This window comes from Pagrus major, chromosome 9 (assembly GCF_040436345.1).
Source record: "Pagrus major chromosome 9, Pma_NU_1.0".
NCBI classification, from domain to species: Eukaryota; Metazoa; Chordata; class Actinopteri; order Spariformes; family Sparidae; genus Pagrus; species Pagrus major.
This window is the reverse complement of record NC_133223.1, coordinates 15,280,613-15,293,807: the sequence shown is the minus strand read 5'-3', so window position 1 is coordinate 15,293,807 and position 13,195 is coordinate 15,280,613. Positions and strand designations below refer to the sequence as shown.

The 13,195-nt window shown below is 38.6% G+C and overlaps 1 protein-coding gene across 1 annotated transcript in view; it reads right to left on the bottom strand.

The window, feature by feature from the left end:
• Window positions 1-1,072: 1,072 nt before the first annotated feature.
• Window positions 1,073-13,195, bottom strand: part of LOC141002732 (nectin-1-like) — a 21,532-nt gene continuing 9,409 nt past the window's right edge. Inside the window, exons 4-8 of the mRNA XM_073474120.1 lie at window positions 7,911-8,004; window positions 2,828-2,982; window positions 1,791-1,890; window positions 1,506-1,662; window positions 1,073-1,115 (exon numbers count right to left, since the gene is read on the bottom strand). Coding sequence (XP_073330221.1) covers window positions 1,533-1,662; window positions 1,791-1,890; window positions 2,828-2,982; window positions 7,911-8,004 — 479 coding nt within the window. The 3' untranslated portion in view covers window positions 1,073-1,115; window positions 1,506-1,532. The remainder of the gene's footprint in view (window positions 1,116-1,505; window positions 1,663-1,790; window positions 1,891-2,827; window positions 2,983-7,910; window positions 8,005-13,195) is intronic.

Genomic DNA, 13,195 nt, shown 5'->3' with positions numbered 1-13,195 from the left:
TGGTTGACAGCTTGAGGTCTTATCATGTTCCTTGGGCTATTCCTAAGCAGTTTTTCTGGCGTGGCAGGGAGCACTGTCCTGCTGGGGGGGCCAGTGCCAATGTAGAGTTCTAGTGCCATTAGGGTGTGGTACTTGTTCAGCATTGGTGTTTGAGTGGGTGGCGCGAGTCAAGTAGCATCTCCATGAATGCCAGTACCCAAAGTTTCTCTGGAAGAACATTTGATTGTAATGAGATGATCAATGTTATTCACTTCCCCTGTCAGCGGTTTAAAAGTTATGGCCGATAGGCATATATACAGTATGTATGTACGTATGTATGTGTATCAGTATGGTTATATGCACATTACTAATAAGGTTACAGCCATCTTTCGTCAGTAATCTGGTGAGGTGACGTAGTTTTCTTGCTAGAGTATCCTGAAAAACACTGAACAGCACTTAACACTTAATAACAGGAAAGAGGGAAATCTTATTTACTAACCTGCTGCTTGTAATTTCTGTTTTACAGTAACCGCATTACTACAGTGCATGCACATGAGTAGTTCAATTTTTGTTGCCCAATTTGTCAGAGTAACCTGGTTCTTTCTTGTGTGCATGTAAACAAGCTTCATAGTCATCTGCCATTATCAGAAATTAATGCTGTCAGCGGAAAAACACATGTGGCATTCAATGACAGCGACAGTTAGAGCTGTTGTTGATAAAGCAGTTAGACTGTTAAAAGCCACATCAAAAAGATAACTGACACAGAGTGACACTCAGTTAGCCTGACTTCGCATTCAGTTCAAGTTTTTCTATTTTTGCTTGAAAGCTCTACTTACAGTTTGCAATTTTCAGTCCTGTTGTCTACTGCTTCACTTGATAGATTTATATTACTGTAATTGCTTTTAGCAGTAGACATTACTATTGGAGAAGTTATGAAAAAGGTTTTGTTTTAAGTCTCTGCCAATTGGAAAAGTTATTTGAACCCACGAAACTGATATGAACAGATACCCAGGACCTGGGTTGCTGCATCTGCTCACTAACCAGCTGAGTCAGGGATGTTACATGTTTGCGGCAAAGCCTGTAATCAGCACCTGTCCAACTCTGCTCCATCTGTTTGCTTCCATGGAAAGAGATCCCTAAGGCACACAAAATAAAAAAAACATCTCATGTGAAAGAGTTTCAGGGTGTCTGTAGATTTCTGAAAGAACATAAAAAAAATGTAACTGAAAAAAACAAGAAACAGCAGTAATACTGATAACAAACACTGTAGGAAGAAAGATAACGAAAATGCTAAACTGTCCAGCTATTTCCCAAAAAGCAGATTTATTTCAAATACGTTGTACTATTACATAAATAAAACTATAGCTGTAATTTAGAGCATACATGTAATGACTCTATCAGAAATAGTTGTTGTACTTTTTTAATACTTAATTAAGTCATTATCCAAAAAAGTTTTAGGCACACAGATTGAACAGAAATAGAAAAGCGGTCTGTAACAAACTGAGTATCATACATAATTCCTCTACCTCTGCCTCTGCCTCTGCCTGTAGTCTTCATAATCCATGTGAGTCAGCACTGTCAGATGTGGTGGGAATTCGGTGGACTCCCGGCCTAACCCCACTGTCAGATGCACTGGGACTACGTTGGACCGGCTCCATATCCCCAGATATCAACTCCCTAATCCTGGATAATGAACCAACAATTAATATGCCACAAATGTTTAACACAGTGCATACAACATGTTCTTATATACTTCCCAGTAGCACTGTAATTTTCCATTTATGTGCATATAGTACTACTGTACCTGTTACCTTTGCAAATTTCCAGATTTATAAAGGTACCAGAGTGCAGCAGCAGCAACATTCAGGATAAGCAAAAGACTAAATAAGGTCCAACAAGCAGCGCAGCCTCCTGTAGAGAGACAGGATACAAGAATGAAAAGATTTTAACAGGAAATTGATATACACAGTTATTGTATGAGATACACTTACATACGTTTGATATCGCCCAATACAACAGCACTGCAGTTAATTGTACCTTAAAGGAGACGTACAGTACTATGCTTTTCCCCCTTTCCTTCAGTGTGTTATATAGGTTCTTGTGCTTGTACAGAACAGAAGCTCCTCTCTCCCACAGAAAACACTGCTCCTGAAACGCCTCGTCAGTAGTCCTGCCTTTAAATATGTGTCTTAATGACATCACACTACGTCATCATGTCACACATTTGCATAATTAAATGCAGAGCAGCTAGTTTGTTACGTAAGAATCATTTTATTGAAGTTGCTCTGTTGTTGGCATTACTGGCACAGGCATGTATGAACTGACCAATCAGAGGAGACTGGGTATTCAGGAGGAGGGGCCCTAAAGAGACGGGAGCTAAAACAGAGCGTTTCAGACAGAGGGGGAATACAGCGCAGCAGCACTGGGCAGAATAAGAAAATGTATGCAAATGTACTTTTTGAACATTAAAGCATGTAAATCGATTCTAGTGGTAACCCAACATAAAATGATGAACCTGAAAATGAGGACAATATGTCTCCATGTGATGGGAAAAGGCTAAGCAGCATGCCTCTCAGCTTAAGGAATTCCCTAGTGTGTCCTGGGTCGACCTTTCAGTTGGACATAGCTGGAATATCTCAAAAGGGAGGTGTCTGAGAGGAATCCTGACCACATTCAGCATGTTTAGGCCAGGCCTAGATGTCCATGAGTAAAACTTGTAACAGAAAACATCATTTTTTAAAAAAATTAAGAGATATAAAAGAATAACAAATTCAAACAATCACAACGCACTGAAATCTAAAAACAGAGGGAAAAAAATGAAAAAACACAACATCAAACCTGTCCTCACCTGAAGATACATGCAGGTAGAGGTGACCATGTTTTGTTCCATAAGGGTTCGAGGCCTCACACTGGTAGAGTCCATTCAGGTCAGAGGTCATGCTTAGAAACTGTAATGTTGCACCTTCTACTCTGACGGCAGACTGAGGCCACGGGTTGTTAAACCTAAAACAAACGAACAAGGCCAAGCACTGAAATGTTCAGCCTTATATACATGTACGAGAAGAATATTGCAAACTGTAGAGACATTTTAATGAATTTCAAATATCAGAACTTGTTTTCTTAAATGACACAGATGTCACTGTGGGTTTTTAACCACAAAATCTGTGTATAAACTTTAATTCACAGTTTCTACACAGGGTTATGGATGCTTGGATCTACATTGCCCATCTCATGAAATTGGATATGTCCATTTTTGAGCATTTTAAGGACTTCTCTTCCATGTTGGTTTAAAAAGCTGAGGTGCACTGTTCATTCATAACTTTGGAAACTGTAGTTGAGCAAATGATCTCACTACCATATAGTCTGTATAGAAGCTAAAGCTTTCAATTTTATCAACTGATCTTTGATCACCAGATGGAACCCCAAGTGGACCAATCCCTTCTTCCCAATTGTTCTGTTTACCAGGACAAGAAGTTCAGCCATATTTCTGAGATCAAGAGAGATTATCAACCAACTCTGCAGTACCCCTAATCTCTGAGAGGAGTTCTTCAGTTCATTTTTTGGGGTTTGCTGGTTTGCTCGCAATTTTACTGTGTTGATTTATTCTCATCATTCTCATACTGTTAAACTAAACAAAAAAACTAAAAGCTCACTGTTCACTACATGCCCAGAACCAAACAACAGACAAATTAGCAACTAGCTGGAGAACATAGAGGAGCATTTAGCTGCTCCTCTATGTTCACCAGCTCCAGCAGTTGGTAGAAACTAAAAGTAAAAACCAATAACTACTGTATGATGTATGATGTTACGATTGAAAATTGCGATTTAATGTATTTAACTGTATGATCTTATTTAAGATATAATAGGTAATATTACCAAATTAAAATGTGTAAGAGCAACCAGACCTTTGGTAAATATTTTGTTGAGTTGTGTACTTACATTATCCCAGCTGTTTCCAACAATGTTCAAACCCATTGCTCAAGGTAATGGTGCGTTTCATTTGGTTGCCTGTTGCTATAACTTCTGGGGAAACACCAGAAAGATTTTTCCTCAGCAACAGTAGTTGTGGAACAATGAAGAAATAAATCTAACCAGGATCTCACGTACTTTACAATATCATCAAAGTTAGTCCTTTTGTTTTTATGGTTTTGATTGAAACTGAGCTGAGCTGTACATAAAAGCGAGTTTGTTTATTTAGTTTAGGCATAAAATAAAATGTGCACATTTAAACAACTCATTACCATAATGCTATTAGAAGTTGGAATTTAACTAAGTTGAATTAATCAAATACTGCACCAAAGTACAAATTTAAGGTACTTGAGTACTTTAATTTTATGCTACTTTACACCACTTCACTACAATTCAGCTGGAATTATTGTATTTTTTTCTCCACTACATTTATTTAACAGCTAGAGTTACACGTTAATTCACAAATAAGGATTTTATCTGTGCGACAAAGGATGATCTTACAAAATTTAACGCTTTATAAAGTTATAATAGTAAATGAAATCAGCTCAGCGTCAAACTATTACAACAATAAAATGCCATTTATATATCAATGCCTCAGAAATAACTAATAATATAATCTTATAACACTGAATGGGGACATTGCTCTGCATTATCTTACTTTTACTTGTAATACTTTAAGAACCCTTTTGCTAATAATAATTGTATACTTTTAACTTACAACATTTTTTGTAATGCAGGACTTTCATTTTTCAGTATTTTTTCATTGTGGTGTTGATACTTTTACTTCAGTAAAAAGGATCTCAATACTCCATTCACTATTGGCTTTTCATAGTATAGTAGTACAGTATATCATTATTAAGTTAACTATCTACTGATTTTCATTTTGAACTAAAGAAATGTTACCAAACTACCTTTTACCTGACTAGGCAATAAACTTTGAGTGCCTTCTCCTTTTATCAACATTGTTATCTGAAGGTGTCAAAAAACACAATTTCATAAGATAGTCCAACAACACCCCTTTGAATCCAGTTTTATTTGAGTGACAGCCTCTGACAGTCTTTTCGGCTCCAGCACAAGGCTTCTCCAGTTGACTTCACAACCACAATGCCGTTCCAATGGTAGGTATTAATCAACATGTCTTGTGTTTTCACACTCAAATGACTTGTTTTGTTTGTTTAGAATGTTTTCTAAAGGCTACTGCACCATTTATCTTTCTTGATTTCTTAGGGAGTAACCACTGTGATGGTAAACAGCTACTCTGGTTATTCAGTGTTTATCGATGTTGAGTACCTCTCTTTCTGGGTGTCCCTGCTCAGGCAGCTGCCCCCGCGACCCGGCCCCGGATAAGCGGTAGAAAATGGATGGATGGATGGATAGTACCTCTCTTTGTCTCATCCGATTCACAATTTCACAGTTTTACAGTTATGTCTTTTGTTAGGGTTTAGCGTGTCGATTCATGTGTTGTCTTTAGTCTTTGCTGTTCTGTTGTTTAGTTGTTTTATATACACAAATGAATGTGTAACAATGACATTTATTTGTGTTTTATACATCTAATATGACTATTAGATAGCTTGCCACTGAGAGGACTTTCCCCTGGTCATTGTACAAACTCCAATAAAATAATTGATTGATTAGTGGTCTGTAATAATTCTCAAATCATAACACTGAGATGCATTTTCCATCTCAGAAATACTCAGAAAAGCTATGCCACTTTCCTGGGCAGTTGTTAATGGCTTTAAAAAACAGCTTAAATCTACTTTTTTCCAAACAGTCAGACATGTTTAAATGTTCAAAAATAAACAGACCACTCAATGCTTTTGTGTGCATTGTTTCTATGAGCACAATCTTTTGTTGACAATCTAAGTCAACAAAATGTCATAAAGGGCAGTGTGACCTTTGTGTTAGTGGTAGAACACATGGTGCATGTCTGACAAAACTGTGAGCTTCTCTTTTCTGAAAACATTTGTTCTCCATTATTATAATTATATAAGACCATAGGGCTACAACTACTACAGAAGCAGTACTTGGCATAATACATCACTTACTGGGAAGATTTAAGAAGGTACCAAACTTTTTATTTTATGCTCCATTTGATGTGACAAAGCCCTACATTTTCAAAATTGGTGTGTCTTTGATACAGCAGTTTCTTAGTTTGGTGTCTAAAATATTGTTTGGTGACAAAAGAAGAGAAGTTGTAGCCATTTTTCTATTGTTCAGTACATTTCGGCATAGGCAAAGATATTCACAATAGCAACCAGAAAATGTTATTGTGAACGTTTTTTCCTATAGACCAAATCACAATGTTTGTTTACAATAACTTCCGGGTAAAAACCCCTATATCACGCATTAACTTACATACATCCTAGTTGTCTTTTTCATGATGTTATTTCAAAGTGTACATCTTATTTATCTAAAATACATGTTTGATATTATATGTTATTAATAACACCAGCTTCTGGTTGGAGACTGAATTTACCTGTTAAAGAAAACGACTGCTCACTTTAACCAGAACTAGCTGGTAACGTTAGTCTGAGATGCCCCTGTTGTGTAGATAGCAAAGACACTAGCATAACAATATAGTGCATGAAATTAGCACAGCAGAAATGTCAAATAGGTCGGACCAACATGTTTAACTATATACAGTATCTTTACATGTTACAACCACGGCTGAAATGAACAAATAAACAAGTTGGCCAATTTCACATATCTCCACGGTGCAAATCACCAGCCAATCTCTTAGCCGAAAGTGACTGTTGTTGTTAGCGCGACATCACAGTAATTTGGTATATATCACAATTTTTTTGAGAAAACTAGCCAGCTAATGTTTGTCACACCGCGGTGAGGTTGTCTTGTCTTGGGTTATTGTCTTGTCAATTCCTGTTTTATTTTGAAAATCTAACTCTCCTCTCGTTTCAGGTCACTTGCCCTTCCTCCTGTGTCACCTGCCCGTCATCCCTGATTCCTGATTGTGTCCACCTGTTCCCCATTACCCTCATGTGTTTAATAGTGTGCGTCTCCCTTTGTCCTGTGCCAAAGTGTTTCGTCTCATGTCTGACCACCAAAGCCAAATCCAAAGTCTTGATCAAAGCCACAGTGTGTTTCGTAAGTTTTTGCCTGCCTCGAAAGAGTGATTTTCTGTTAACTTTCTTAGTCTAGCCTTTTGTTTCGTAGTTATTAGTTTAGTCCATTTATTGTCAGCCTCCCTTGGGAGAGATTTTCAGTTCTTTGTTATAGTGAGTATAGTGTTGATAAGCCTCCACCTTTTAGGAGAGCTTTTGTTTCTTTACCGTTTTGTTTATAGTAGTGGATAAGTTAATGTTTTGAAGCCCTTTGATTTTCCTCCTTAGGAGTGATTTTGATATTGATAATTTTGATAACCTGTATATAGAGAGTTTCCTCCTTAGGAGTGATTTTGGTTTACTTTAGTTTTAGCCAAGTTCTCCCTTCTGGGAGATTCATTTAGATTAGCTTTCACAGCCCTTTTGTTTGGGATCACTCTATCGAGAGCCTTTTGTAACTCAAATAAAATCTGCTCACTGACACCTCAGCTTTTGAGTCCTGATTTGAGTCCCGGCCTGACAATGTTTAGTCCTTGACTTCCTCCGGCTGACCTCCACTTGTCCAGGGTGATGCTAATTGTATTCTGTTATTTTTTTTTTTCAGTTTTTTGTGTTTTGTGTGTTATTTGTGTCCCAAGTCTCCAGAATTTCAAGGGACTCATCAGCCATAACTACTAATTCACTTTTTCAGAGCTTTTCATCAGAATAACATCAGTGCATTTAGAAATGGTGGTTTATTGCAGCTACAGTCATTTCAATTTCAGAATGGACATTTCAAAGCATACACATTTATTTGGCTGATGACAACTCTTTCACCACTGTAAAAAGCTTATGACAACAAAGTAAAAGTTAAACTTAAGAGTGTTTACACTGAAACCGGATCATTCAGCTACTTTACAGTACCTGTTCCACGTGAACTTTGCATCTGGATTAGCCTCAGTCACACATTCAAACGAGCCAGAAGCTCGTTCACTAATGTTCACTTCAGTGGGGGGGACTGCAAGAGAAAAGAGAGTGAGCTGTTATTGCTGTAACTAAGAAAACATTAATTTCAGTACATCAGAATAATACTGAGCAACCATATTTGCTTCCCATCCCCTCTGTATACGGATACAGTATTACCTCGCTTTTTATGACACCTGACGCACCTGATTTTTCTGTAGTTTCAATGTCATTTTGGATTAGTGAACTTGAAAAACTGTTTTTAGTTGTATCCTGACACTGCTCATGTGTGGACATCACTGAGGTTTTATTTGATACTTGGGATCTCGTTAAAACGTGATAAAGTCACAGATTTCTTAACTGCTGCTACAGGAATGACAGATTCTGGTGCTTGTATAACAAACAGATAAATCCATTCATTTAAAAAAAAATCTTTCAAAGCTTGTATTCTTAAATTCACAAATTTCTACAACTCCTACAGGACCTTTAACATTACACCTGGCAGGAGCAGAAGACCATGTTTACAGGTTTCTGCAGTTTCTGGGCATTACAACAAAGTCAGTAAAAGGAAGGAAGGTTGCGGTTATACACACATACAACATGATTAATGATGATCTGACAACAGATACTCCAGCCTGTTTCCTGGCTCCAGCCTGTTTTATGGCGGTGCTAGCAGACAATGATGTGAGTGTTATCTATCTTAGTCAAATAGAAATGGCGGTTGGAAACAATTGAGGAGTGTTCGGTGTGAACTGTGAGTAGGCAGCGGAATGCCACTAGCAACAAGACCAGTTTTCCATGTAGACTGGAATGGGCCCATAGCACAAAAGAGGCTCTATTTTGCTTATCTTGACTACTTTCTGCACTTGAATTGGTAACCATTGGTGCCTGCCCATTATGGTGAGCCTAATACCACTCTTACACTAAAATTAGCATGTGTATGCAGGTTTTCATATGCAGGCAAACCTGATCAAATTAGATGATTGACTACTTTCCCCACTGTCAGAGGACAGGTTTGCCTTTCCATACTGTGTTTCCGTGTGTGACATTTGTTAGCAAGTAGGAGCCAGAAAAACATGGAACAGTCATGAGCAGCAGGCCATATACCTCATCAGACTACATTCAGAAAAATCTGAATCAATAATATTCTCAATTAGACACATCCTTTTTTCTGGAGATCATAATGGAAGGAGTGAGACATCTTCTAAGTGTGACGTTTTGGTCACGTGATATTAGTCAAATTTACTAAAATTACGGATTATTACAATTATTATAAAATATTATGATAGAAAGATAAATACCCTCAAGTGCACCAATAGATAACTGGCCTGGGGCACCAAAATATCCAAAAAAAAAAGCTCCTGGGCCTCTTGATCAATCTCTGACTATCCACTGATTCCTGGTAGATGACTCTGATACCTTCCAAGTTGAAGATGAGACTGGTTACTTAACGTCTGCACTAAAGTAGGGTAATCCCACTTTATGTGGAGTTCACACTACAGGATTGTAGCCCTAATTTTAGCCCCCAGAGAGAGGCAAATTGGTGCATGGTCACTAGGTGTGAACTGTTCAAAGACGGGATCTGAAAGCTCCCCAATGCCTCACAGATGCCCAAAAGATATCAAGCTTGGCAGTTATATAGTGTGCAAACCACAATGACTTCAAGATTCAAAGTCATGTAGGGTGACCAAGGCCTTGTTTCAGCTGCTACTTGTCTTTAGGCGTTTCCAAACTTGAGTGGTTTGAAATGGAATCCATGAAATGATTTCGTCAAAAGAATGTAGGTGTGACTTAGAAAAATGATCCCATAGTGGTTTGGGGTTTTACATTCAGTGAGCTCAATCTGTTGCCTGCAGCCTGGGCCACATGTGAAAAAGAAGCACTGCCACTGTACTGCAAGAAGCCTTGCATGATAAAAATACTCTTCACTAGGACTGATGACAGGTTGATGCTAGAATGAATAAGCTTGAGGGAAACTCTGCTGTAATTGGTTGTTGTGTCATAAATTCCCAGACAGTGAAACAACCCATTACAGCAGCGTAGAGGAAGAGATTCTGATTGTATTTGAAAGGCTCCAGAAACTGGCGCAGCTGCACCTGCATGGGTTGCTAGCTGCCCAATCACTGTCACAGACCCCACTGTGAGCTGGCAGAGGTTCCACCAATAGACCTGCCTCATAGAAAAGAGACTTGTATTTCTCTGTCGACTGATGGTTTGTTTAAATATTACCACTATTATGGCTGCCAACACTTAGGGCGAGGTTCTTTGAGTTTGGCAAGACTAGATTTGTTAGGGTGGGGAATTAGAAATGTGACAGCCGTTTCACCATTTGTGTAGAGGTGGGACACGATCATGTGAACAGCATCCAGCCCCAGCAACACTTGCACTGTCACCCAGAACTTGTGTGGAGCTGTATGTGTGTACCGAAATGTCTGCATCAGCAAGGGCAGATATTTCACTTCACTGTTGGGGAGGACAACATACAGAAAACATTTTCAAAGGCAATTTCTGAAGGGGATACCAAAGGTCCTGTCAAAAACACTGTTGTACTAAAACTATGAACTATACTGTATACTGAAAGATAAATGACTTCAGGGTTGTACCAGCATGTTAATAGACGCATCTGCCAAGTACCAATATTTTGGCCACTGGAAACACAAGATTCAACTGTGAGGTATTAGGCAGAACAAAATCCAGTCATAGCTGTTACTGTCTTTTGTTCTATTAATGTGGAAGTAAACAAAAATGTCAGACATGTCTTTCAGCCAAGTTGCCAGTATGCAGTTATATTTCTGCACATGTCATGGGATACGTATCGTATTTACATTTCCACAAAACGTGTCATCTCACATTCACATTACACGTTTATTAACTGACTTTCAAGTTGGGAGATGGACGGGACGGTGGATTTTTTTGACAAGGGACAAGGGAAGAGAAATACCATGTCACACTCCTAGTGTGGTTTATCAACATTTATATAATTAAATAAGTTACTAAACTGCTCTATTCTTACAGAAGTTGCACACGTTGACAGATGTGTTGTAACACTCACTGTGGCAGCATGAATACATGTTATGAAATTAAAAAACAAAAACCACCTATAAAATCCAACATCAAAGGTCTAATGAAATGTCCACTACTGTCTGACTGTGCTAAACGTCTTGTGCTGTTAGCTGGCTGACAGGCTGGCTAGCAAGATAACTAGCTAGCTTCTAATGCTGTCTATGACCCGTTCTGCCCTTTGTCTCTATTCTAGTTGCTGTCCTCATCTATCTTGACTCTTGTCTTTCTTATCCTTTCACAGCCTATTTGTGGAAACATTAGGAAACACTAATGGAGACTGACAAAAACCAGGAGACGAGGGGAAAGGGCACAGCTGTAAAATGTCACTGGTGACACTTCTAAGATCACTGTAATACATTTAGAATCTCAATCATCATGTCTTAAGCACAAAATCAGATTAGCTGGGAAAGAGCCATGAAGAAAAAAAACATATTTTTCTCCTCGCATTCTGATGTAAGAGAGTTTAAAAATATACTCATACACAAAAAGTAATCTGACCAAGAGTCTTTCCTTATAATTAGATTTCTCTTTCATACGCGTTTCCACTGCTCCAGGAGATGCCATCTTGCCATCTTTGGAGTCAGAGTCTGTGTAGTATTGATCAGGGGCTGGAGCCGCTGTATCGAGGTCCCCCATATACACCCACCTGACTCAATCCCAAGCAGGGCTCATCTGTCAGTCATGACGTCAAACCCGTTGTATAGCATCAATAACTAAATCAAAATGTCCCAATGTCCCATCTGCTAAAATGGAGGGGTGGGGTATGTGACCTATACTGCACCAGGGGGTGATCTACACAGTGGAGGAGCTGATGGTCATCTACTGCAGGTAATACACTGACTAGGGATAAGTAACTCATACAACCCCACATCAAAATACCCCAACTCTCACTTAAACTATTACATAGTTAATGTGAAACTTTGTTTAGGTTTAGATAGGAGAAATACTTGGATAGGTTTAGGAAACGATCATGGTCTTGGCTAAAATATGTACACTAATTTCATTATTGCATGGACCCCCGTTGAATACTTAGAGATGAAGCTACCCAGAAGTATAAAGTAACACAAATGAGCCCCACCTTTAACAGCCGCAACATCGAAGTGATGAACAGATTAATGTATCAATAAATGTAATCTGGTATTGGGATACAGTATTCTAAAATTGGCCATTATGCACATTTACTTTTGGTACTGATGCTATTACTCCTGTACTTTTATTTAAGTAGGATTTGGAATGACTTGGATTTTGCAATGCATTTTCAGTGGTTTGACTGCGAAAACTGTGCAAGCATTTTGCAAGACTGTGATGTTGTGCAACTTCAGCTTAGACGAGATTAGATTCAACTTTGTCAGTGTGCACAGTACAAGCACAGAGACAACTGAATGCAGTTAGCATCTAACCAGAAGTCTAAAAAGCAGTAAAGTGCAAAGTATGTACAGTATAAATAGTGCAGCAAAGACAGATATTACAGTATGTACAGTATATAAATAGAGTGTAAGTAGGTCTAGGTACAGTATGTACAGTATATAAATATTACTGGCAGTACTCAAGAAAGATACAGAAAGAAACTTGGGCAGTTTTCACAGCTTAGCAGTATCTGCTGCCCATCTTCGCAACAGCTTTGCTCGCTCACAATGCAAATGCAAACATTGTGTCTCTCTCCATGAAGACCTGTGGCACGGGTTAAATGATAAGCAGGCCCAGTTAATTATGAATTTGCATCCTCTGATAAACCTACCCTACATGATGTCGGTGTTTTTAAGGGGGCAGGCCTCAAATCTTGACCAGCACATGAATTGTTTGGTTTGTTGCTCCTACACTCTGAAACTCTCTCTTTGAACTTTCTATGCCTACTGACAACTTTTAAAAGCAGTTCTTGAAAGGTGCTATATAAATAAACTTAAGACGTTACTGAAAGAGGGGTCATTGTTGAGGCATGGATGGCAGGAGCATTATACCATTATTTTCCACCAAAATTAACAGGTGTGCACAGGTTACTTAAACCTGGGTCAACCCGCTAAAGATCGCCTATTGACCCCATTCCCACTTCCTGCAGGCAAGGCATCCCAGTGATTTTTTTATCTGAAGCATTATGTTACTGAAGTCACATTTCACGTTCCAACACTGCGTCCAGTAATAAAACGTCCTTGAATAGACTGCATCCCAAATTCCTTCCTTGTTTA